This window comes from Pomacea canaliculata, linkage group LG4 (assembly GCF_003073045.1).
Source record: "Pomacea canaliculata isolate SZHN2017 linkage group LG4, ASM307304v1, whole genome shotgun sequence".
Lineage (NCBI taxonomy): Eukaryota > Metazoa > Mollusca > Gastropoda > Architaenioglossa > Ampullariidae > Pomacea > Pomacea canaliculata.
In genome coordinates, this window is record NC_037593.1 from 21699463 (window position 1) to 21723921 (window position 24459).

Genomic DNA, 24459 nt, shown 5'->3' on the forward strand with positions numbered 1-24459 from the left:
ATATTGGAGAAAGAAAAAAAAAAACCCTGCACCTTCAGGTTTGGAACGCAAGGCTTCTCAACTACTACCTGCAACAGTTTTAGCTCGCGTTCTAAGCTAACCTACTTAGCATCTTAAGACAGCCTCGAGCATGAGGCGTCTAGGAAAACCACGCTCCACCCCCGAGTGTGTGTGTTTATTTGACCTTTAACATAGCTGAAAGGTCAGATTGTCCCGAAAAGAATTTTTAAAAAAAACCGTCGGTTAGAGGAAAACGGTCACAGGGCTAATCGACGTCAGACAACGCCACCCTGTGAGTGTGGACAGTGGATGTCTTTGGTGTTGGGTATCTCCCGAGTCGCCATGATTTACCAAAGACACCAGAACAGATTGTTGAGGGCACTTTTCGTATCTGGCAAACTTACTCCTATAGTGAGATGCTTCACTTTGTTGTGTACTGTGTGTGCTGTGGTTCCAGCTACAGCGCATGTCAGCTCCTGCTGGCTTGGTTTCAGTTTTAATCCTCTCAGATCGTTTGTTAGAGGAGGTGTGACATTGTAAGTTCCTAATCTAACCCAGCGTGACATTGGATATCAACCTGAAATTTGTATATATATTTTTTTTTTAAGTCATGTACTTCATATACTTCCATATATGAGTAAGAAATTGCACGGTAGTGTACATTATGGGGCGCTGAGAGGGAACTTTTCTCTAATGACCTCTATAAGTATAAAATGCATTGTATAGCTGTAGAGAGAGAAAATTAGAGAAAATTCCCCTCTTGGCGCCTCATGTGCGCACTCAGGCCATCATCTGGCAAAGGCCACGACCGTCTATCAGAGGGGAGAGAGCACGTGACATGTCGGCCTGTCAAACTCCAGTTAAGCTCCGCCCCGTGTGTTGCGGCGGCTGATAAAAGGCTGAGAGCTGCGCGACACCGTATCCTTGGAGCGCGACTACCACAACAACGACAGCGTTACAAGTCCCCGCCTGCCACAGACGACAGTCAGCGCTTTTAATTGTTGTTCTTCTGTTGACATTAGCCTCAATTTCCATTTGAAAACGCCGTACGTGCCGGTACTTGCTGCAGACTACAAACGCTGCTTGCGTCAAGTAAACTGCAGGAGGACAGACGCACTGCTGAATAGACTAGCTGGTGAAAGGACGCACATACCTGCAGGTAAATATCTCGGTCGCGGCTCTTATTCAGGGCTTCTGCTTACGCAAAAAATTGCGCACAGTTCGCATTAAAAGTTCGGAGGACCCCTTCAATTTTCCTCAATGGGGTCCCATTCAAATTTGGGCGAAGAACAGAGACCCCTTAAAAATCTGAAGAAGGGTCCCCAAAGAATTTAGCCTTAGCAGAAGCCCTGACTTATTGTATTTTGTTCTGAAATAGCTCAAACATTTTCTGTGGCCTGACGATAAAGGATGTTGGTGTTATGTCAAAGATATGAAACCAAATTATAAAAGTTAATGAAAGCTTCGTTAAAATATTAAATTTACACATTGTGGATGTGAGAGAGGGAGAACAATTGATACCACAGTGCAATAATCATATCGAGTGAAACATTAGGGCAAACTGTGTTGGGAGTGGTCGTCGCACTGTTGTTGGTTTTGAGGGCGGGTCAAAGTTAACAGAACTAATTTGTGTGTGAACCTTGACCTCGCAGTCGCGGCTCGTCTGACACGCACGGGCTGTTGTTAGTGTATGGAAGCATTCTCTGTCACGAAAGTGCAATCAAGAACTAGTACTGCTGTCCATAATGAAAATTTGATTTTAATTCAGCCAGAAGACTTCTCCTTTCTCACCACGGCTGCCAAAGGTCCCAGGGCAAATCGTCTACAACGAACGTGTTATCCATTTTGTTCAACACTTGTATATCGAGGACCATTCGACTTATAGCTGCTAGCAATTAAGATTTATAATCTCTTTCTTTTACAGACATATCGAGAGGGTTCTAGATCATCCTGTCACGATGCTCAGCAAAGAAGTTCAGGCTCAGCGCCTTCTCGGCACACTGGTGCCCTTCGTGACGTCAGCAGCTGCGTCAAAAGATGGCGAGCGGAAGCGACTGGTGCTGGTGGACGCCATGACGGACGCCCAAGTGTCGGAGATGTATACTATGATCTGCTCGGCGGCGGCGGCTGGCCAGGGCTTCGGGGTGGACGAGTACACGAAGGAAGAAGACTTCCGCCGTGACATTGCCGACGGCTACCGCTTCGCCATCATGGACAAGAACAGCGGCCAGCTGCTGGCCGCCTTCATCCTGGCCGTCAGCAAGTACTCGCGCGGCTGCCACGTGGCTGACCCTTTCATCATCGTACGTGACGACCAGCGCGGCCAGGGGCTCGGCACGCTGTGTCTGGACCTGTGTGTAGACATGGCTGCCCGCCTGGGTTTCCAGGGCATGTACGTCGACACCTTTTCCAACAACCGCGCCATGATCCGTGTCATTGAGTCCTTCCCTGGGTTCCGCCAGGTGGGTTGTCTTCCCATGGGCGGCCTCATGACTGATGGGCAAGTTGTGGGCACAGTCATATACTACAAAGACCTTCGCTCAGACAGCCAGGAGTGGACCAGTGTTGTTGACAGTTGAAAGTCTAGACATCTTCGATGTACTCCGGAAAACAAGAATCTTCACTCCCTGAGGTAACAGCTCGTAACAGCCGAAGGACGTGAAGAGCGCAGGGCATCGCGAGCGAGCGCCGGTCACACGGAGCTGGTCACCAGAGAGCGGAGGAGGGGACAGGTCCCTTGCACTCCCTCCACAACAACCCCAGGACGACGAGGTGCTGGGACTGAGAAGTGCCCTACACAAGCGACACGGGGCTCATGGCAGTGCGTTCGAGTGATTCTGTTAACAGTTGTCTGATCAGGGCTAATGCTCGCATTTAAGAACATTTCTGTTCGACTGAAACCTTGTTAAGAATGCGTGCATCGGTCACGACTACTCCTCGACATCATTCACTTCGTTGGCCTTTGTCGTCACCTTGCAATAGTTGGCACAATGGAAACACAGCTGTAACAGGCACTGCAAGCTGTTAAACTGCTATAACAAGCAGGCAGGTGTTAATCGACTAATTTACTGAATTTTCACCAACATTATTTTCTGTGCTGCAGCCAAGTCACATAACTGTATATATCCATAGACGTTATAACCTTATAACGTCTATGATATATCACAGAGGACATCTTGACAGCAACTCGAAGGGAGACAAGAAGTTTCCCTGACAAGAAGTGAGATAATGAAAATAAAGCAGGATCTCTTTTCTTACGAATGACTAGTCTTTTTGTAAATTTAAAAAAGTGTATTTGGTTGACCTAGTCGCAGACTCTACATACAATAGAAATATTTTCTTGTTTTCTCAGATAATTTTTTTTTAAGGCGGTGTATTGAAGTAGAGGATGGAGCCATGAGATGATATGGATAGGATCTCTTACGCACTGTACCTGTCTTCACCTGTATCAGGATCGAGTAATTGACAGTGTTATTTATTGAACTTGTAACTTTATGACTTATTTAATTATATGTCAGGACAATTATTTTAACTGCGGGTCTTGGGCAGCCTGTCAGCAAGCTATCTCTTCGGCCCAGGAATGGCTCGAGAATGGGGACATTTGCGGAAAAGGCTGATGGCATCACCCAAGGCGCTGTGGAGACCATCTTTAGGATATAGGTGCATACTGCAAATGTATGTGTAGACTAAATGCGAGAACATTCTACTTTACGCATAAGCAACAATTCATGCTATGATTTCAAAAAGCACTGTTTATGTGTGAAAGCTCTTGGCTAACCTGCATGAAACTCTGAGATATTAAACACATATTCAATGTGTACACTGCTTTGACTTGTCGCTAAACTGCATGTGATCTCTCTCTCTCTCTCTCTTGCAATCTCCTTCATTCTCCCCAACCCTAGTATTGTAGATTATTTTCACATCTTTCTTTTGAAATAAAATTTATCCACAGAAAAAAACGAAATTGTCGGAGTTCAGACGACCTATACGTTTGTATGTGGGAGCGTTGTCTGGAGGTGATGCATTCTTGTGTGCTTGTGTTTGAAAGTGAAGTTTCTTTCAGATGTGGAATAAAATATTCTGCTTATTAAGGATACACTGACTATGGTTAGTGATTCACTGACAATGGGATATGTCCGATATTGTTTGCACAAACTGATACACGCAGGAACAGAAGCAAACACGAAGTTGTGCGTGCACGCAAAAACAGTAGTGTAAATCGACAGGTACAGGCAGGGGATGCAACAACAATAACAACAACAAAAATTAACGAAAAGGTCAGGACTGTATTTACAACAGGTGGAGGTCGATTACGTCATCACGACGAAGCGATGTGTGAAACGGTACTTGCAGTCTCTCTATAGCTAGCAGTATCACTGTACCTAGTTATATAGAGCTAACAGTCTTATTATAGCTAACAACCTGATTACAGCTAGCAGACTCACTGCCGATGACTGGAGACACATTTTGTTTAAAACAAAAATTTGATCAAACATTTAAGAAACGTGTCAAGTTTGTAAACTGTTGTAGATATAGTCAGCCTCGTTATGAATGTGTACTGACTGTGATATGGTCACATCAAAGAGGTGCCCTTTTCCTCGCCGAAAATTTTTCGGGTTCCCAAAGGCGAAGAAACAGCCCTAGGTCACAAAAGAAGTTATCAACCTCCGCGACCGTCAACAGGCCCCGAAGAGCGAGAATCTGAGCAACCCTTACATGTAACTGCTGCAAACAGAAACGTCAACCGCGATATACGGAATGGCATCAAGGCACCAAGGTAAACCTGAGTAGAGGACAGATAATATAGGAGCTTTCATGCACAACTCTTTCTTGAAAACGGACATTTTCGTCTCAATGCATAGAAAATTTAAAACATATCATAAAGACGATTTTGCACTATGCGGAAATGGCGACTCTGTGTGTGTATGTGTGATAACAGTTATACCTCTCAATATTTATCGGTGCACTCAATGCTTTTACGGGAGGCAAAGTATACAGCAGTGTGAAAAAATCTCATTATCATATCCAAGTTTCAATGAATGTGGTCGTCAGCGGCTGGTAGAGTCACAAAAACATTCATTGCCTTATCACAGCTTTAGTTATTATATTAACTAGTAAAGTCAATATTAAATAAGGGGAAAGAAAGATTTCACGCCACTTGCGTCGTCTGCTAGTGACAACGAGTTGCCGTTCTTGTCTCTGATCTTCGATGTCATTGCTTGGGTCGGAAAAATGGCCTCGGACACGAGGGAAGACGTTCGAGCAGACGACCAGTATTTTAGAGTCTCCATCAACGAACGAGCTGTTGATGACATCTCACTTGATTTTTTCTACAAACCGCACACTATCACGCTTTTAGTAGCATGTATTTCTGGACTTTTGTATTCAGCTTTTACCAGGTAAGTGATTCAGATTGTCGATTATTACATTAAATTTACATTGTAAATTCAAAAATTATAAATACATTCCTTTTTGCATAGCTCCGTCAGCGGTAGCTGAAGGAATTCTTGGGATATAAAATGGAAATGCTTGGTGGATGTGAAATAATACTGTAAATGGATATTACAAACTATGGATTTTTCCCTCACACATTCACTCCGACCTTTGTTGGTGTGTGCATTCCTCACCTTATTTGTTTGCTTGAAACTACTGAAATTACTGCATACCGTTATCTTAATAGATAAGTAACAGGGTTTGTATAGGAAGCAAACTGTTTTACGAATATGCGATTACCATGTCATACATGTTTAGAACACTACCCAGATTAAGGATTAAAAAAAATGAATGTTTATTATAATAATAGCCATTGCAACGAAGTTTATAAATGTTCCAGTAGTTATGTTGTTGAATACTGATAATTTTCTTCTTTCTTTGTTTTCGTTTTATAAAAAGAAATGACAATGTCTCAGAAGATAATATCTGGAATGGATTCTGCACAGTCATTTTCTTCTTTCTTATCATTAGTGTTCTTGCATTTCCAAATGGTGAGTTATACATTTAAGCTATTATTGTACACTTTACCACTGTTTGTGTGAGAGAGAGTATGCTGGTCATTCACACCCATGTACACACCATTATATTTAATAATATCTAAGATCTTTAGAAGCATTTAAAAAAATAGAACTTTAAATATCATGATTACCAAAAACTTATGACTATTTTATTATTACAATATACAAGCTTTAAGGGCAGATGAGTGCTTTTTTGAGACACCACTTTTATCTTATACAGCCAAAAGATAAAGCAGTCATTCCCTTCTCTGACACCCAGCCACATTATATCATTTACTACTTAGACACCTGACTGATGTCCATGGAATGTTTATCAACATTATACTTGGTAAATTGTCTGAAACACAGTGAGCAAACACAAAAATATGATCCAGCATTATGCCATTTTTTTCACATGACTGATATAGTTATTATTATAATTGCCAGTCGTTTTGAATCAAAAAACTGAAAAGTTCATAATCTCAATACAGGGCCATTCACCCGACCCCATCCTGCAATTTGGAGGATGGTTTTTGGTAAGTACATTATATCTACATAAAAACTCGAAAGCAAAGTTTTTTCTTCTCTGCAGAGGTGATGAAATTTCACCAGCTATTTACTGCAGAGCCAAAAGTCATATATGTGCTTGATAATTTACTAAGAATTGCCATGAATTTATATATTTTCTCAACTTCATTGTGAAACAGGTGCTAGTGTTCTCTACTTCCTTCTGCTGGTCTTCATATTGTTTCAAACTCATACTGATGTACGGCGTCTTATTGTGTGGCTTTATCCAGATCTTCGGGACTCAGGGCCTGATACTAAGGTCAGTTCGAGTCTCCAAAAGGCTTCTGTTATTAGTATGATTCCTTATCTGTAATATAGGTTCAAATGTCTTTTAGTTTTCCCCCCAAAAAAGTGTGAAAATCAAACCTATTAGCTTGAAAAGTGTTTGAATGATTTATTTGTTAGTTTTTCTGTTTTGTGTGCTTGGAGATAGCACTTTATCATTTTGTGAACGTTGATAAAAAGAAACTAAAGTGTACATTTTTATTTTGCTTTAGTTTTAGTTTTTGCAAGCACATTTTGCCTTTTACTTTGAAGATACTGGAAATTATATAATTTGTTACCTGTGTTAACAGGAGTATGCAGTCAACTGTTCCAACGTAACATTACAGCGTCTTTGGTCACACATGGATGTGTTCATCCTGTGCCACTTCTTTGGTTGGGTTACAAAGGCTTTGCTTATTCGGCATTATGGGATTTTGTGGACAATAAGCGTAATGTGGGAAATCACTGAGGTGAGAGGACCATGGTTGAATGTTGATCATATACCTGAATGTTAAGTGCAATTGCTACAAAGTGATGAACTTTCAGTCACAACAAAGAGAGAGAGAGACAGTGACTATGACAATTTTTTTTTATCAGAGAGAGAGAAGCAAGGGAGGAGGAAATATATTGAAGTGTTTTTACTCAAGCATTACAGAATTATCCTATCTCTTTCTCTGCTTAAATCTGTGATTACTGAGTACAGCAGAACTGTATCTGTTAAATTCCTAAGCGTTTTTTTTTTTATGGACTTAATGTTTACAGAGTCTTTCTTTCTGAACAGGTAGCCTTCACTCATCTGCTACCTAATTTTGCTGAGTGTTGGTGGGACACCCTGATTTTAGATGTCTTACTGTGTAACGGACTTGGAATCTGGATGGGTATGTGGCTGTGTCGCATTCTTGAAATCCACGACTACCACTGGGAAAGTATGAAGTAAGCTGCATTCATACTATACATTTTTGCTTAAATAGTCTTAAAGGCGGAACTTCTTTGGACCGTAGGAAGAGAATGGTTTTGCCCATGTGAGGGAAGGTAGGATTACACGCGGTGCTGACAACTAGTGGTCAGTCGTCTCCAGTTACTACCCCATGGGTGCTCCTACCTTCCTTCGATCAGGCAAAACCATTTTAAAAACCACTCACAAGAAGTTCCGCCTTTAAATGTAGAGATATTTGTTTTTTGTTTGGTTTGGTTTTGTTTGTTTTTATTTTTATTTTGCGTGACTACATATTTTAAATTACACACACACACAAATAATCCACTGATCTGGTTCTCTTGTTGAAAAAAAAAAGGTTTGCCTTAAGCAAGGTTGTAAAAATTCGCATTTTAATGATCTGGTTTCAAGTTGCTTTGTAAGATGTTTTACACCTACTACACCTTGTCATGTCTGATTCAGTTCTTTTCAGATTCCACATGACAACATACAAGTTTTAGAACAGTTCATTTGAAATAAATCTTACATGCAATGAGTTTATAAAAGCTGTGTATTGTTTGCCAGGTATGTATTTTTAAAAACACCTGTTTGTAACAGGGATATCCACTCAGCCACTGGTAAATTAAGGAGGGCAGTTCTGCAGTTTACACCTATCAGGTAAAAGATGTGTAAATCAGCTTTTAAACATTTGATAATTGGTTTCTTCTTAAAAAAATGTGCTGGCATATGTTCATCTGTTTATGTGTACACATAAATGTCAGTTCATTTGTGGTCATAGTTCTTTGCCATTTTGGGGAATGCTTTTGTAATTAAAATACACACTTGCCATAGAATCAAGCACTTGAAATAGTAAACCACAACCTGAATTTTTTTATCTTTTATGGTTTCAGTTATTGTCACAGTGTTTCCAGCAAGTGGGAAAGCTAACAAGTAAACAGTCTTTTAGAATAAGTCTGGATATAGAAGGAGTTATGCTTATACAATTTTTTAATTTTTTTAATGTGTTTGTATTGATGGTGGTTAAAATGTTCTTGCTTATTCTACAGTTGGATGTCTGTGCGCTGGTGGCATCCACACTCCACTTTGACAAGAATCCTGGCCACTTGGCTTCTAATAGTTGTGTGGCAGGTTTGTATCTTTCCATTTATTTTCTGCCTTCATTTTTGGCATGAGCATTTCCTGTTCTCACTTCTAATTATTTTATCACAAAAATTACCTAAGGAGTAAAGAAAATTTGACAAACCAATTGTTCTTTTTTGCTTCTGATTGCATGAAGCTAAGTGTAAAATCACTTCCACATGACTTTTTCCTTTCACCCTGCTATTAATGTTAATAAAATGTCATTTAAATGACAATTTTTTTTCTCACAATCTATCTTTAATCTAATTTTTACTTTCAGCTTTCAGAGCTCAATACATTTTTCTTAAAGCACATTTTCTTTGTGCCTCCTCCACATATACTGAACCTTATCCGACTTCTTCTCATCTGTGTCATCTCAGCTCCCACTATCAGGTATTTCATTTTGTATTATGATCTTTGCCTGAGTAGACTGCACACTTCATGAATCTGGATTTTTTCCCCCCTACAATCAAGAGATATTCAATTGAAGTTTTTCTCTGGAGGCTAGGACTGATAGTAGAGCAGTTTCCAATGTTGAAAGTTTGCAGAGAATGAATATTGAATGCTTTGTTGTGGAGAGTGCTGAATTTGTTGAAAATTATGATGCAAAAAAACTGTGTAGTCTGTCATTATCCTCAGGTAAGGAATTTTTTTTTATGTGGGATTTTTTTTTTATCTTTGTAAGTTAACAGATCTGTTTTTAGAACACTTCCCCATCGACAATACCCAGCATCCTTATAACAATCTGGTCACTTTTCACTGATATTTTTAGACTACATCAGCTTGCTTCTCAGCAGATGTAATTAAGAAGTTCCCTTCCATGCCTACTAATTTAAGTTAGTTTTGAATCCATGTGAACTGGAAAAATGCTAATTTTTTCCTTTTTGTTTGGGTTTTTTTATGTTTTTTTTTTTTTTTTTTTTTTTTTTTGTTTTTTTTTTATTTTAGTCTCTCATTTTCAGGCAGTTCTATGTGTATGTGACGGACCCTAGGTGCAAACGCTTGGGCACGCAATGTTGGGTTTTTCTGTGAGTACTGAGATTGTCACCTGAAGCAAATAGTTTATTTATGTCTTCATTTCATCCCCATTTTAAGAAAAGAATAAGTCTCTATCACCATGTTTAATCAAATCTGATAAAACAGTTCTACCTGTAACACAGAATACTAGTCTGGTCTGCACATTTATGCTTGAAAAAATATGTATTTCATCCTTTTAATGTGGGCAGAACTTTGGATATACAAGGTTATTCTAATATAAGCACATTGTCACCATAAAACAATGTTCAAAATGCAACCTACTTAACACTTCCGTGAATATTCTCTGTAAATTACTTGGAATTATTTGTATACCATTTAGAACATACTGTTTCCATTAGGAGTCCATGTTTAATCTTAGATTCAGCATTAATACAGAGCCTAGATTGGGTTGACTATTTATTCACAGGGTTTTTTTTTTTTTACTTGTACCTATGTACTGTTCAGATGTTTACTTGACAATAACACTGGACAGATTTTTCAGTGCATGTTTGTTTTCAGTGCCATCACCCTAACAGAAACTATCATCAGCATCAAGTTTGGAGCTAAAATGTTTAAGGAAACAGTCATCACAAACATACTCATCTGGCTTCTTGTCCAGGTCCGTGTTATATTCACTTCTAAATTGCTAATTGTGATTCTTGTAACTGTTTTCTTAATTTCCCCCCTCCATCTTTTTAATGATTCTTTAAATTTCTTAGCTAGGAAACTTAGAATTGACTACTGTCTGTTCAGAGCAGCTTAGGTAGATCGTCTTTGATGGATTGTGTCTTTTAAATGCCTTTTTAGTATACTCTCAGTTATGAGAATTAGTATTTTGTTGAGCTAAACCAGTCATTTCAAAGTAACTTTGAACTCTTGGAAATCTATTGGATTTTTTTTTTTTTTGTTAGGTTGTTTAGTGTCACATTTGTTTATGTTTCAGATGTTGGGGAGTTTCCTGTGTATTTATCTTTGTGCCCTAGTAGCCAGGCGTTGGAATAAGTGGAAGGTAAGATACCGTGAGAAAAAATAATTTGTTTCTTGTCCTTTCATTCTTCATTCAGTTTATGGCTTTTTTTCAGTACTCAAAGGCATAAGCAGAAACTGATATGTTTCTGTTTCTATGTGCTCCTTAGAGCTAGCCAAAACCAGAGTAACAATAGTGGGTTAAGCTATACTTTAAAATGTTTCAAAACCTGAATAGAAAATTAAAATAATGCAAGTGTGTGAACTAAACAGAAGTAATGTGCTCTCGTAACATTCACCTGTTGTGGGTGAATCTTCTATCTGAAGCAATATATTTTCTTGTCTCTCATTGTAACTATAGCTGAGAAGTTGTTGATACTGTATTGACTGCAAAATGCAGATCTAATTGCCTGTTTTTTTCACATCACAATTTTTGCATTTTTTTTTTTTTTTTTAGTTTCCACTGTTAATTTGCATTCAAATCAAGCCTTTTAATTTGACTGAATATCCATTCTTTCAGCAAGTTTTGTTGCTAAGAAAAGTCAGAGAGTATTTTTCAGCTCGCCAAACATTTTTCTTGACAGTCAGGAACTGCACAGTCTCTGTAGGCACTACAGGGCACGATGATTAGCGCCTGTCACTAGTACAGTGAAGGGTGGCTGTCCTCGGTTTGGCTCTCAACTTGGGCACGCTGCTCTTTCTCAGAAAATTACAGTGGGATAAGAGGTCTTGAAGTCAAAATTTTCTAAATAAGATGAATATCTTTCAAAAATAAAAAAGAGTACCTAGAAGATATAGTTCCCTTGATTTCTAAATTGTCTTTTACCTGGGATGTATCTTGATAGCTCCAGTGCATCACAGTCTAACTTTCATGTGTTTCAAATTTTGCAACTTTTAACTATTCGGCTATTTTTTGCAGTATGCAATTATTTTACAATTTATTTTTAAGCAGAGGATAAGAGCTTGTTAATGCTACAAATGTCTGACCCCTGCTGCCTCTCTGTTTGCAGGCATATGATGATCAAGAGGACTCTCCTGTTCGACAAGTCCAAAATGGCCATTACCCAGATTCAGATCATTTGTCACTGGCACATAAAGATCTCTCCACTGACTGCAAAATGACATCTACAGGAGACAAAACCACACGTCAGCGTCAGTCAATTAAAGGTTCATCTGTGTCCAATGGAACAGTTCACAAAGCTGAGATTGACTAATTTCAGTTTAGAATAAAATGGTCATCTTACATGTCATATTGTGTGTCTGACATCTTAGCTATCACAATTGTCAGACATTATTTATGAAGCAAAATACAGTCATATTGATATTATAGGTAAATGTATGTTATATAAACATATCTTAAGTCTTGAACTGACTTTTCTGATTCTTATGGAAAATGACAGGCACAGTCAACTATACACAATCTCTTTGGTGTTAATCCTATGTGTTACTCAGGCTGATAAATAAACTTATACAATAGCATAGGTTTAACATAGTCAAGTAAATTAAGCAGAAGAACTTCAATTTTGTTTCAGTTTTGAAATGTACTTTGCTCAGTTGTGATGTAATTTTTTTTTCATGAGACAATTAGGCAATGATTTTTAAAGACATCATTCTTCTAGTTCTGACAAGATCCCTCAGACTTGAGCCTTTTTATTTGCTGCTTGATTTGTTCAGATATGTGAGAAAACAGCAGTTATGCTACACCTAACCTGTGTCAATGAAGGAAAAATCTATATGGTGTAATACTGCAAAGGTACTTAAAAGATACATGTTCTTCTCAGTCCTGAAACTACCCTCCTCACCATGATGTTGTGCTATTACTGCTGTTTTCACCTGCATTTAAACTACTTGCAGTGAAGAACATGTTAATATTTTGTTTTCTGCTGATATCTATGCAGATTATTTGCTTTGTCATTTTTCATTGCATTTTGCACAGAAATTTTGACAATAACTAAAGGATTTTTTCCTCCATGCATTTTCAATTAAAACAATTAGAATGAAGAGAACAATTACAAAAAATTATATTACAAAATTAAATGACATCCAATACAAATATAGACTGGATAAAGTGAAGAAAGTTCATACCCTAACCTCAATTCCTACTTTAAAATGTGGTCACACGGTTGTTACTTATTGTCTTTATAGCTTCCATGCCCTTTATGGAAAAAAACCCTATTCTCCATTGGTACAGCAATTTTCTTTTAATAGCTTTTTTTTTTTTACATATTTGATCATACATATATTTCTCATCTTGACTATGGCGCTGTATATGAACATGAACTAGACATTCTTAACATTTGTTGACACTGAACTATAATAGCAGAGTGAGAAGTGGCAGCATTGAATATCTTCACTTATTTTTGTACAGGGCAGCATAACCTGATTAGACCATACCATACCAGTTCACCTTTCATTGCAAGAGCATGTTGCATGTATTCTGGCCTGGCAATAAATGACTTTGCCTCAGGTGTTAACATCCTATTAACTAGGTAGGCCTCTTGTTATGCTGCGAATGTCAAAATAACCCATTTCATTAGTAGTTATCTTTTTCAAGGATTTGGGTAGCATGAAACAGATAGTTTTCTAGCATCAAAAGCATAGGAAGGTTGCTATATTAACTGCTGATTGAATGGGAAAGACAGTGCGCATACATCAGGGTAGCACTACAAACACTTATCGGCACTGTTAATCTCTTTCTTGTTCCCTATTACTACTGCGTTGGGTAAGGAAGCTGTTTAGGATCATTTATTTCTTTTTGTCATTTAAAGTATGTCTTAGTGTTGTCATTCTAATGCATTTTGATTTTCTACTGTGCTGCATTTGGAACAACCCTCACAATTTTGTTTCTAATTTGCACAACAATTCTTTCATGCCAATAATGGCATGATTGTATGCCAGACCAAGCAGTTCCATTGCAGCAGAATAGTCTAATTATTAGCCTTGTCAGGACAGTTGTTTGATCAGAATATCACACAATCAGTGTCAGACTGGGATTTTCTTCTAAGCTGCTGTTGTACTCAGTTTAGTTTTATATGCTTGTGAATAAGTAAAACTTGATGTGTCCTTAAAAACAGACGGGAATCATTGCAAGGATCACCACAGTGATTAATGGCAATGGTGCAACATGGCTGTCTTCATTTTTGTGTCAAGCAAACAAGTCAAAGACTTGTTTATTTTTTATCTATCTTTGCATGTATTTTATACATTAAAAAAATACCTAGTGCAATCCCTAGTTATGTGATCCAAACCTTTGGCACTCCATTACTTTTTACTTCGAATCAGAGGGGTGTAGTCTGTTTCTGACTTATGCTGTCCAAAGCTGGATGTGGTTTGTAGAGGGATTTTTGATGGTGTGGGTGTGTGTGTGTTTCTGTGTTTGTCGGTATCTCTTCGTTAAACTCCCTCCGTGTCTTCAAACAAGGTAGTTAATGAGGTCTTGCATATTTAGAAATCATTGTGTTCATATTTTTTCCTTTCATTTGTAGATGATGCATTTATTTATCAAGGATGACACGGTGAAGGCGTATAATGTTGGAGATGCATGCATTGGAATTAGCATGGGGGAAGAGAGGGAAATGGTATTTTCTGCTTGGGATACACTTCTATGTGTTCTACATTGTGTGTGTGTGTGCACACATGTACATGTACATATTGGTGTATGTAAGGCACTTTAAGCTTCAGGTGTAATGACACTATATAAATGTATTCAAAAATACATAGCATGAATAACTTTGTGGCAAAGAGTTATAATACGGGTTATGCAATGCTGAACTTTCAAGCTTCAAATATTAGTTTCTTTCAGATACTCTGGAAAGGATGATACACACAGTCGAAAACCTGAAAACTGCTCAGTATATTTTGTATTAATATGTGTGGGGCAGTCCAGACAGATGCTATCAGCAGCACTCTTGCTGGGGCTTGCAAACAACAAACTCCATTATTTACAGAGTTGGAAAGTAGACCAAAAGGAATCTCATTCCGCCTTGCATTTAGCCATCAGTGGTGAAAACTATTTTATTTTTGAGTCTTTTCATATCTACTTCCTTTGCTATTACTTTAGGAGTTTTTGCAGTAAAGCATATTAACACAAAATAAGCACATTGAAACACCAGTTTTAGTAGCATTGTCTGTTGGAACAGAGTGCTCCCTACAACTTCCTATGCTTTAGAGGAGGATGCCATGCTTGAGTGACTTGTCTTCTTTATGAAAGTTGTTGGGATGACAGATCTTTTGGCAAGGTGTTAACAGATCTGTAACATTATTTTAATTTCAGTATTTGTTAGTAACCTTTTTCATGTCATCAAACTATTGCTGTTTTGACCAATAAAGACGATGTTCAATCAAAGTGATAACTGTGTTTTAAAGTGAGGATCGTATGTTGTGTGCACGGGCACATGATAATGATCAACAACTGGTAGCCAAGAAGGGTCTATTGTAATAAGGTATTTCTACTTTTAAAGGTACATGACATAAGTTACAGAGCACATTTTATGAAATATCAGGAAAATATAATACTCTGGTAAAAAAAAATAATGGTTCAACTCTTCGGAAGTTTAGCAAATAAAGCATTTTAACAAGACAGTAGGTGAAGGCTGAGCTACATATGTGCGGGAAGAGCTTTGTTTTATTAATCCAATATTTTATTATTATTACTGTGAGGCGAAGCCAATAATTATTATTTTTTTGAAACACCACATTGCAAATATACAGTTTATCTGTTGTTTCTTTGGTTTTGTTTCATTTTTTTTTTAACATTCATAAACTGTTGCATTTTACAATTTCCATAAATGTACATGTGTCAGAATTTATCTACAGCCTGCATTCTCGTAGCTAAGTAAAACAAATGCTACATGAGTTGTGTGAATGGTTCTTTAAATATTACACCGAGTACTTTATGCCCTACTGCAGGCAGCTATAAATGCTGGCAGATCAAACAAACAATTATCTGTAAATTTCAGCGTCTTACGTGCAATTGTTTATACAATATCCGGTTTGCAAAATATATAAAGAGCGTCTGACACATAATTGGGCTGGAGGGCGAAAAAAAGGCACTAGGTCACCTTTGTCCCAGACTGCAGCTATTAGCACGATAGGAATTATCCGGCCAGTCTTCACCATTCAGGATATATTAAACAGTTTTAGTAAGAGCAGAAAGAGTGTATTAGCGACTTCAAACATTTTTTAAATTAAACTTACCGACATTTTTAGAAAATATTAGAGAAACCAGAGCAGGTGAACGACCAGATGACAAGAACAAAGCCCACCAACTGCTAAGTGGATGAATTAATTAAATACCTAATTGTTAAGGTATAGACCCAGCCTGAAGAAAACTTCATGGGTCAAGGGCCCTCAAGGAACCTATGAGTTCTTGCAGGCTGGGTCACCATACGAAAACAAAATTGATATACATTGTAGTTAGATAATTTAAGCCAGGGATGCACAAAATACGGCCCGCGGGCCATATCCGGCCCGCGAAACTTCTGCCCACAGTGCAGGAAATCGGCATGTTAGTAATAAAAGAAGACCTTAAAAAAAACGAAAAAAAAAAAAGGAAGAAGAAGTATTTATCCCCAAGTAGGGGCGTTTCTCAGTCTTTTTTTCGATGGACGAACATTTCGATTCAGTGCTCCGACTTGGTGTCTCTACGATGCAGCCGGACATTCAGAAGTTGGTTTCGGAAAAACAACCTCAAATATCCCACTAATTACCACATAATTAATGGTAAGTACAACTTGTTTCTAATAAAAATGGTATCTGCTCTATTTTTTTTTTTTTCTTTTTTGTATTTTTGCGGTGAAGTGGCCCGCGACACGGCTGTCCGAAATGGATATGGCCCGCAGGCCGAAAAAGGTTGTGCATCACTGGTTAAGCAAAAATGGCTGTAAATTCCGGATTTACCATGACTTGCACACGAAGGAAGTGTAGTTTGGCCGCTGTATCATGTTTGTCACCATTTGTACAGAACGCCATTCAGCAATGCCTGTCTACGATGTGATTTTCGGTCTGAATCCATGAAACATTTTGGAAAGCCGGATATACAGCGCATTATGCGGGCCGTTGATTTTTATTACCTTTCCCGTCCTTATCTTTCAGTCGGCTTGTCTTCCACACATATCGGATATCAACCCACTAGGTTGTGCTTCTAGGTCTTAATGCCCCAGTCAACTCTGAAATGTCAGCATGGCCGGTCACGTATTTGGCAACAGACAGTACATTTCTTCCCTGAATAACAAGCAAATTCCTTACTCCGTCTATACGCTGGTTTACCTTGTATTCAGGTATCATTTAAATTTTTTTCATTATTTTTATTTATGCCTTGTCGTATACACGTCTTTTTGGCAATGTATTGCGATTAGAGTCAATTGTGAGGGATATATGTCTTTAAAATGTTTTATTTCTTATCGTCTTCATTGTTGTTTGTGCTCTTCTGCTACTAGCGAGTTAGTTTTATGTGGCGATACTGATTTCTAATCTTAATACACTAAATACGTGTCACATCTCACTAATGATCTTGGCGAGCTTTTTATTGATTTTATTATTATTATTTGGTAAATAAGACCCGCAGCATTTCGTTACCAAACCTACGAGCGCTGATCGTTAATGGGATGATTGTGGAGATGTTCAGTGCCCCGATAAGTTATAAAGGCTGTTGTCACAGGGAACATTAAAAAAAATATATATATTTACATTATCTAGCAAGCTTTAACATTCTCACGAGATGTCTGCAACCGCTCAGACAATATGGAGGTTCTTATGGCGACGCTACCTTTTCCCTGACTCTTCTTTGATATTTGCTTCTTAACCGAGAATGTGATCGTGACATTAGCTAAGTGCCCTCTAGTTTAAAGTTTGTCAGTGAAAAAAATATTGAGCATAAAACAATTGTCATTGCCACAAAGAAACATGCGTAGTAAAATATGTCAGTGTTGTCCCTGAACTCAGCTGCAGTTTTTCTATGCATAAGTGCATGGATCACTTCTTCTGACTTAAGTAAGAGAGAAAGGTGAGGCTGGAATGTGGTCCCATCCGTCCTAGGGGTCCCCTTCCCCTATCCACTATAACGTCGCCCCTCCGATCGCACCTCCGCCCTCCACTTCCCCGTTGGTTAGCTAGTCACCTCAAACGCCCCACCTTCGTGCCCTCAGGTAATAGCCCTTTCCTAAGACATGCACTGAAAAGTATGAAAGCCTGCGTGGTGAGTCAACCTACAAGCAGAGTAAAAGTGTCCTGCAAATGTCATTCTATGAAAAGAATATTTCCCCCTAACATTTTCATTGCCTAGTTCTCATAATTGGTATAACCGCTCCCTGCGTACCCGTTACAAATACCCGACAGCCCGAGTGTGACCACAAGCGAGAGCAGTCTCTACGACCCTCACCTGCTTTTTGCGCTCGTGCCAGTTAACTTTCTGTGAGGACACTACACTTCTTTGGTCACGACGGGGTATAGCTGGTGTACTTGCAGTTCTTTCATGAGTAGTGGCATACATTTGTATTGACTGTCAAGCTGTAACGCCTGGCATTGCCATCACATGCTTATTGACTGTCAAGCTGTAACGCTGGCTTTGCCATGACACCCGACATACCATGCCATGACTAGGGTTGGTTACGGGAGTAATTAAGGGATGGCTACTTTGCTTGTGAAGTTTTTCGGCAGAAGAGCATTTATAGGTAAGTGACACCTGCTTTGTGCCGCTTTGTCACGAGTGTCGGGTGCGATGTCGAGAATCTTGCTTCAGTCTCACGCAGAGTCTTGTGTCGATGTTATTCCCGGCACCAAGAATCGTGCAACGGAAATTTCGATCCGCACCGACGCAGTGCAACACCAGCAGCACCATTAATTTCTAAATGTTATTAATGTGTCTATAAATTTTTCAGAATCAGGGTGCTAAAACATTTTTTGAAGTCCCTGCAAGAGTTGTTTTCGTCCATAAACTCGGCCTTTGACTCAGAAAAGTCCTCTCGTTCAGTGTAAACATTTAACGAATCATTTTGGTTTCATCCAGATTTCAGGAAACAAATTTTATTAACACAGCACACACCCCTAAGGACGTTTGAGTGGTTTTTTGTAGACAGTCTGATCACACCTGCTGTTTTCGGTTCACATTGCGTGTGTGCTTGTGTTCGTGCATATGTGTGTGTGTGTCCATGCACGTATCCTTTTTTTTTTTTTTTTTTTTTTTTTTTGGTGATTAAAGGAAAAAGGCAAGCAATCAGATATTGCCGCTTGATACCCACCCAGACACCCTTGCAGCAATGGTGTAGACTTTGGGGGTAGGTGGAAAACTCCATGCTGACAGTGAACGATGTTCACATTCTTGCCTCCTTAGTAGACTACAAGTCCTTACAAGTTTTTCATTCTGATATTTCTCACTTAATTCCTGGTGTGTTGGTGGCCTTTTTGGGCTTCACCCCCCTTCTTACACTTCATTTTTCTTTTACACCTTTTTCACTCACTATGTTGTTTTGTTTTTAAAGAAAAATGACTTGAGACGATTTACCCCAAAACCTTTAAACTTAAAACATTTTTATTGCCGTGATATAGCCCTAGTTGCTGGCACGGCATTAAACACCAACCAACAACAACAACAACAAAAGCCTCCTTAGTATCTTTTGTGAGTTGGGGGCTGCTACTAAGGTAACCGGCACGGCGGGTGTTCCGTACGCGTCCACCCCGGTTGAAACCATTCTTTCCTGCGAAACGCATGAATGGAGTCCTCGGTCCTGAGAAAAAAAGACCGACCAGAGGTGGACAATAAAATTTTCAATGACTGGGAAGGAACTAAAAAGCATGAGAAACTGAACATGTAATTTAACATTGCTGCTTACTGTTGACAGAAACCATGGTGACACAGAAAGAGCGACGACTTCCTCGCGCTAGCGATGTTTGAATTCTTTGTGCACAGGGCACTGAACTCTCGCTTTAATCAATAACAGGTTTGATTATACTTGGCAGTAGACACACCTAGTGTGTCAAGATAAGAGCTGTCAGCAAGCACAGTCGTGCCAAGAGAGCAGACGCACAACGCATCCCTAGACTCCGTGGCCATTGGAATGATCCAATACACACAATACAATCACAAATTCTTATTAGGGCATGACAATAAATTATATATCGTCAAATGTGTGACCATCATAAAAGCATATGGTGGGGTGGATCAGTTCTAAAATTACAAAAAGTAATTACACTAAAATTATACAGTATGCCCGTACATTTTCATAAAGACTTTACAGAAGCATTAATAATAATATGTGAGTGATATTAAAAGTAGTATCTTTATCTTCCATCCTTCCTTAATTTGCAGATTTTAGTTAATCCTTATCAAAATTTGCTGATGTATTATTAGGTTGCTATAAATATGCCTGAGCATGAAATCGCAAGGATATATAAAATTCCTGACCCAGTTACTTCACCAACAAATTGCATGAGTGATATATAAAGTGAGCATCACAATGCCAAGAAGTTAATATGACATACTACAGAGCAAATCAAAATTACAGGATTTACAAAAATGCCAGAAAAGGTGTCATACAGAGGGAGCAATGTATAACCATTCAATAGTCAAAAGTGAATGATGAGATAACAAGTCTGCAGTGGAAAATGACTACACAAAGGGTACAGAGTGCACGTACAATTTTGTCTTACAATCTTTGGTTGTGACTTCTTAGCTTTTAAACTGCATGTGCTGCAAAACCTTAATTTTTTGTCTTTTAAACACAAAAACACAGTAATTTATTTTTACAGTTTCAAACACCTTCCCCTTTCATCTCATGATTCGCATTACAAGGAATTCAACGTTTTATTAGTGGCAGGTGAAGTACAGGTATGCAAACAAAATCAGTTGCTGGAGGCACTGTCATTAATATATAACAAATATATACACATTAATATATAACAAAGCAAAATCACCAGTATAACAACGGAAACACAAAAATTAACCACTGCTACTGATCCTACAATTGATATCACAGAATAACAAACACGTAAAGTGAACAAGATAAAAATACGTTATAACATACTAGTGGGTCTTGCAGTTTTAGACTAGAATGAATGAACATGTCTATAGAAACAATACTTTTGTCAGTGTGGAACTGTACCGTGGTTAGAACAATTTCAGTTTTGAAAGTGCAGACATTGCTGGTAAATTATTTCCTCATTTCTCAATGATGGTGGGATTTTGTTATTTAAATTATAAATTTATTATTCGTTTCCAAATCTTCATCAGAACTACTTTTTCCTTTAACGTGTTTACTTCATGTTCGCAATCAAATTTGTATTGTTTAACGTCACATCTCCATATATCCTCTACTAGTTTGTTTTTTTGTTTTGTTTTTTTAAGTGTGTTGTCCAAGTCGTCTGGATGTTTATAGAGGACATGGCCATGAGAAAGTCGCTCAGAAGCTTGACAGCAGCAGGATCAGTTAGAATGATTAGAGGTGGTATATATAGCTATTGCCTGCATGGTGAGGCGTGGTTACACTTGTCATGGATTTTTTGAAAGTGTGTAATACATTCATCCAACAAGTGCCTTCATCTCACAGGGTCGCCTATCGCAATGCTCAATACACCAGTAAACACATGATCCCTGACCGCTGCTGTCTTGTCACTGTCTTGTGTTGTTCCATGTTATTAGTCTCTCAGGACTATCAAGATAAAAATAGCACAGGATTATCAGGTTGTTAGAACAAATTGTATCTGTTTATATTTCTACATTTTATGGGGTTTTACAAAGAGAACAAATCGTATCTATTTATATTTCTAAATTTTCTCAGGTTTTACAATCTGCACAATCTGTTTCTTTTGTGTTTCTAGCCCTCCTATTCATCTCTAGCGTCGCGTGTCTGGTCTTGTACTGGAGCATGTCTTCTCAAGCTCTTGGTCGGCAGCACTCCATTGGCTGGATGAGGTACAAACTGGACTCTTTGGACATTAACATCATCGGCATCAAGATCAACTCGTCAGCCCTAACATCAAACGAAACTGATGAAGCCGTCAATAACGAATCAGCGAAAAGTTGTTGTTCAAATCAGTCGTTAATGTTTGGGATCAACTCATCATTACTCGCATCATCCTCTCCCAAAACGACTTCATTATTGCCTTCAGTTCTGTTGCCCTTACAGTCCACCGTATTCTCGAGGAAGACTAAAGCATCAATCAATTACATCACTGCAGTCGACAACTTTTACTACAAACCCGACACTTCTGATGACCAAGAATTCACAGAAAAGAGAAGAAATGCTGCTTCTTTGTCATCATCTCTCTGGGAGATTGGGGAACCAGTTCTTTCAGAGTGCCAGTGTTCTAGGATTATCGTACTCCTCCAACAGGACAGCCATCATTTTCAGTAGCAGTTTCAATGGTATTCTCAAGAAACCGTTGTTAACACCCGAAGAAGAACAGCTGCATAAAAATAGATGCGCCGAGGCGAGGGTCATTGGCGAGGGGTCGTGCTGTAGATATGAGGAACATATTGTCCGTGAAACTGTCCAGGGACAGACTGATATCAGACTAGGAGGATATCTACAGTCATGGAAATATTTTGACAGATTTAGAGAGCAAATAAAGATCGCACTCGCTTTTTCTGAGCAGATTGTTCGACAAGCGACGGAAATTGTTCAAAAACTACGAGCAGAGCACAACTTCACTCTGATTGGCGTGCACGTGCGCAGAGGGGATTACGCACTAGACTCCAGTAAGAAATCTGGATACGTCATGGCAACGAGGGAATATTTCCACAAGTCGATGACATTTTTCCAAAAACTTTTCCCTAACGCCATATTTGTTGTTGCGTGCGAAACCACTGAATGGTGCAAGTCAAATTTATTGCAGAATGCGTCTACCACGTATCTTGAGACGCATTCAGCTGCTGTGGATTTGTCAATTCTTTCACAGCTCGACCATATCATCATCTCGACAGGCACATACTCCTGGTGGGCTGGGTATCTTAATCCAGGCATGACAGTATATTTTAAAGATTTTATTGTTCCAGGAACATTTATAGGAAAACAGTTTAATGAAGACGCAAAGGATTACCTACTTCCACAATGGATTCGTTTTGACCAAAACGTAAGAACTTTCTTGCAAACACGAGTTTGCTCACTGCTTGGGAGTGCCATCTTATGATTTTCTGTAATTTATAAAGACACATCTCCACTATTCTTTTCTCACGACATCAATACGAAGTCCAACCTCGCGCTGGTGTAAACTTCCAATCGACTAGACATACACTGAGTCCAGCAAACAACAACTTTTCTTAGGTCTCCTCGAGACGGACTTCCAGTCGCTAGCACGCAGATTAGGAAAGTGATGTTTCTCTCGGAGTCCGAGGGTGAGTCGCCTCTTCCTAAACGTGGGATGTTCCTGGTCATCCTTTGATCCTGGACCCAGTCAGGGAAGTTTCGCAGGTACTAAAACTCTTCCACCCCGATGTTCAGGCCAGCGTGTCCCGTGTCAGTGGTCAGATTATAGGCCTCGCCTTGACCATCCTGTCAGGTCATCAACCGGAGCGGTGGCAACTTGACCAGTGCACTGTTGGTGGTCTAAACTCTAAACAAACTTTGCTAAAAGTAGAAAATACGTTTTCTACAGATGGAACATTTTGACATGAGTTAATCAGATAGCTGTATAGAAATAATTCGACGCAGCTCTTTACAGTATGACAGGACATTCTGGACAGCCAAAACACTATTTTATGGAATACACTATGGGATTTTTTTTCTTCTACTCTGTAGAGAAGAGTATATATATAGTCCTAAACTTCACATCAGACAGGCAGGACTTTCCAAGTGATCCCGCATGGTGTAAGCGAACGAGTGAGAGAAACAGTGGATGAGTGAACGATGGACAACTGAACAAGAAAACAAATGGTGGACGGTCTGTATGCGAATACTATGTACAACAGCTCGTGTGAAGACGGTAATGAAAAATCACTGTTTTATAGGAAGACTTTCAGAGCAGATGGAGTTTATGTGAAGAATGGGTCAATGATGTTTATGCAAATCGGGTTACATAACTACAATGGAAACCTTTAATAATAAGAAATAATCGAAAATACACCCTTTTTTCTAACCTACCGCTCACCAATATTTCATACAGTTGAGATGATTACCAATCTGTCAGCCTAAATATCGCCAGTTTAAAAGGCCATAACGTATGGAGATGTTGTCTATAGGTGCATCGTCATCAACAAGCTCTATAAGGTATGTTGAGAAGAAAAATTACTTTTAAGATTACACATAAGATCGCATCCAAAATATTGGGATAGATTATGAAAAGTCTATACATTAAAAATAGGTTTTAAAATAACAATCTTTTTTGCTGTTCAGTCGATTTCACAGATGGATACGAGGTAGGCAAGCTTGTGACTAGATCCATAACATTGAGGTCATTCTTGTGTATATATTTATGGATTACAATGTCCACCGCATGTGTTCTGTGCATGTATGAAAATCCATCGATCTCAATTGGTCGAATATGATCATATTCGATCGAGGTTTGTTTACAACAGATATGAATGAACTACTTAAAGACGTATCCGAGGCACAAAAATTTATAAACATGCGTTATGAATATGGATATCTGTGGTATCAATAACAGCAATTT

General features: G+C 38.8%; 3 protein-coding genes across 4 annotated transcripts; all 3 read left to right on the plus strand.

Annotated features, from left to right (window-relative positions):
- The first annotated feature begins 908 nt into the window (after positions 1 to 908).
- Positions 909 to 3120, plus strand: LOC112562804. Its single transcript, XM_025236312.1, has 2 exons — positions 909 to 1159; positions 1925 to 3120. The coding sequence occupies exon 2, from the start codon at positions 1959 to 1961 to the stop codon at positions 2577 to 2579; it is 621 nt and encodes a 206-aa protein (XP_025092097.1). The 5' UTR covers positions 909 to 1159; positions 1925 to 1958; the 3' UTR covers positions 2580 to 3120.
- Positions 3121 to 4757: 1637 nt separating this feature from the next.
- Positions 4758 to 15209, plus strand: LOC112562453 (phosphatidylserine synthase 1-like). The gene is made up of 14 exons (XM_025235739.1): positions 4758 to 4777; positions 5175 to 5399; positions 5893 to 5984; positions 6482 to 6526; positions 6698 to 6816; positions 7133 to 7291; positions 7603 to 7754; positions 8353 to 8412; positions 8802 to 8883; positions 9155 to 9267; positions 9837 to 9902; positions 10411 to 10510; positions 10835 to 10900; positions 11868 to 15209. Exons 2-14 carry the CDS (start codon positions 5233 to 5235, stop codon positions 12069 to 12071), a joined length of 1425 nt encoding a protein of 474 aa, XP_025091524.1. The 5' UTR covers positions 4758 to 4777; positions 5175 to 5232; the 3' UTR covers positions 12072 to 15209.
- Positions 15210 to 16663: 1454 nt separating this feature from the next.
- Positions 16664 to 24051, plus strand: LOC112562762 (galactoside 2-alpha-L-fucosyltransferase 1-like). 2 transcript variants are annotated; one of them, XM_025236233.1, is made up of 2 exons: positions 16664 to 17135; positions 21670 to 24051. In XM_025236233.1, the coding sequence occupies exon 2, from the start codon at positions 22063 to 22065 to the stop codon at positions 22978 to 22980; it is 918 nt and encodes a 305-aa protein (XP_025092018.1). In that variant the 5' UTR covers positions 16664 to 17135; positions 21670 to 22062; the 3' UTR covers positions 22981 to 24051. The 2 variants fall into 2 exon arrangements, with proteins under 2 accessions (XP_025092018.1, XP_025092019.1); XM_025236234.1 differs by lacking the exon at positions 16664 to 17135 and adding an exon at positions 17541 to 18527.
- The last annotated feature ends 408 nt before the right edge of the window (positions 24052 to 24459 follow it).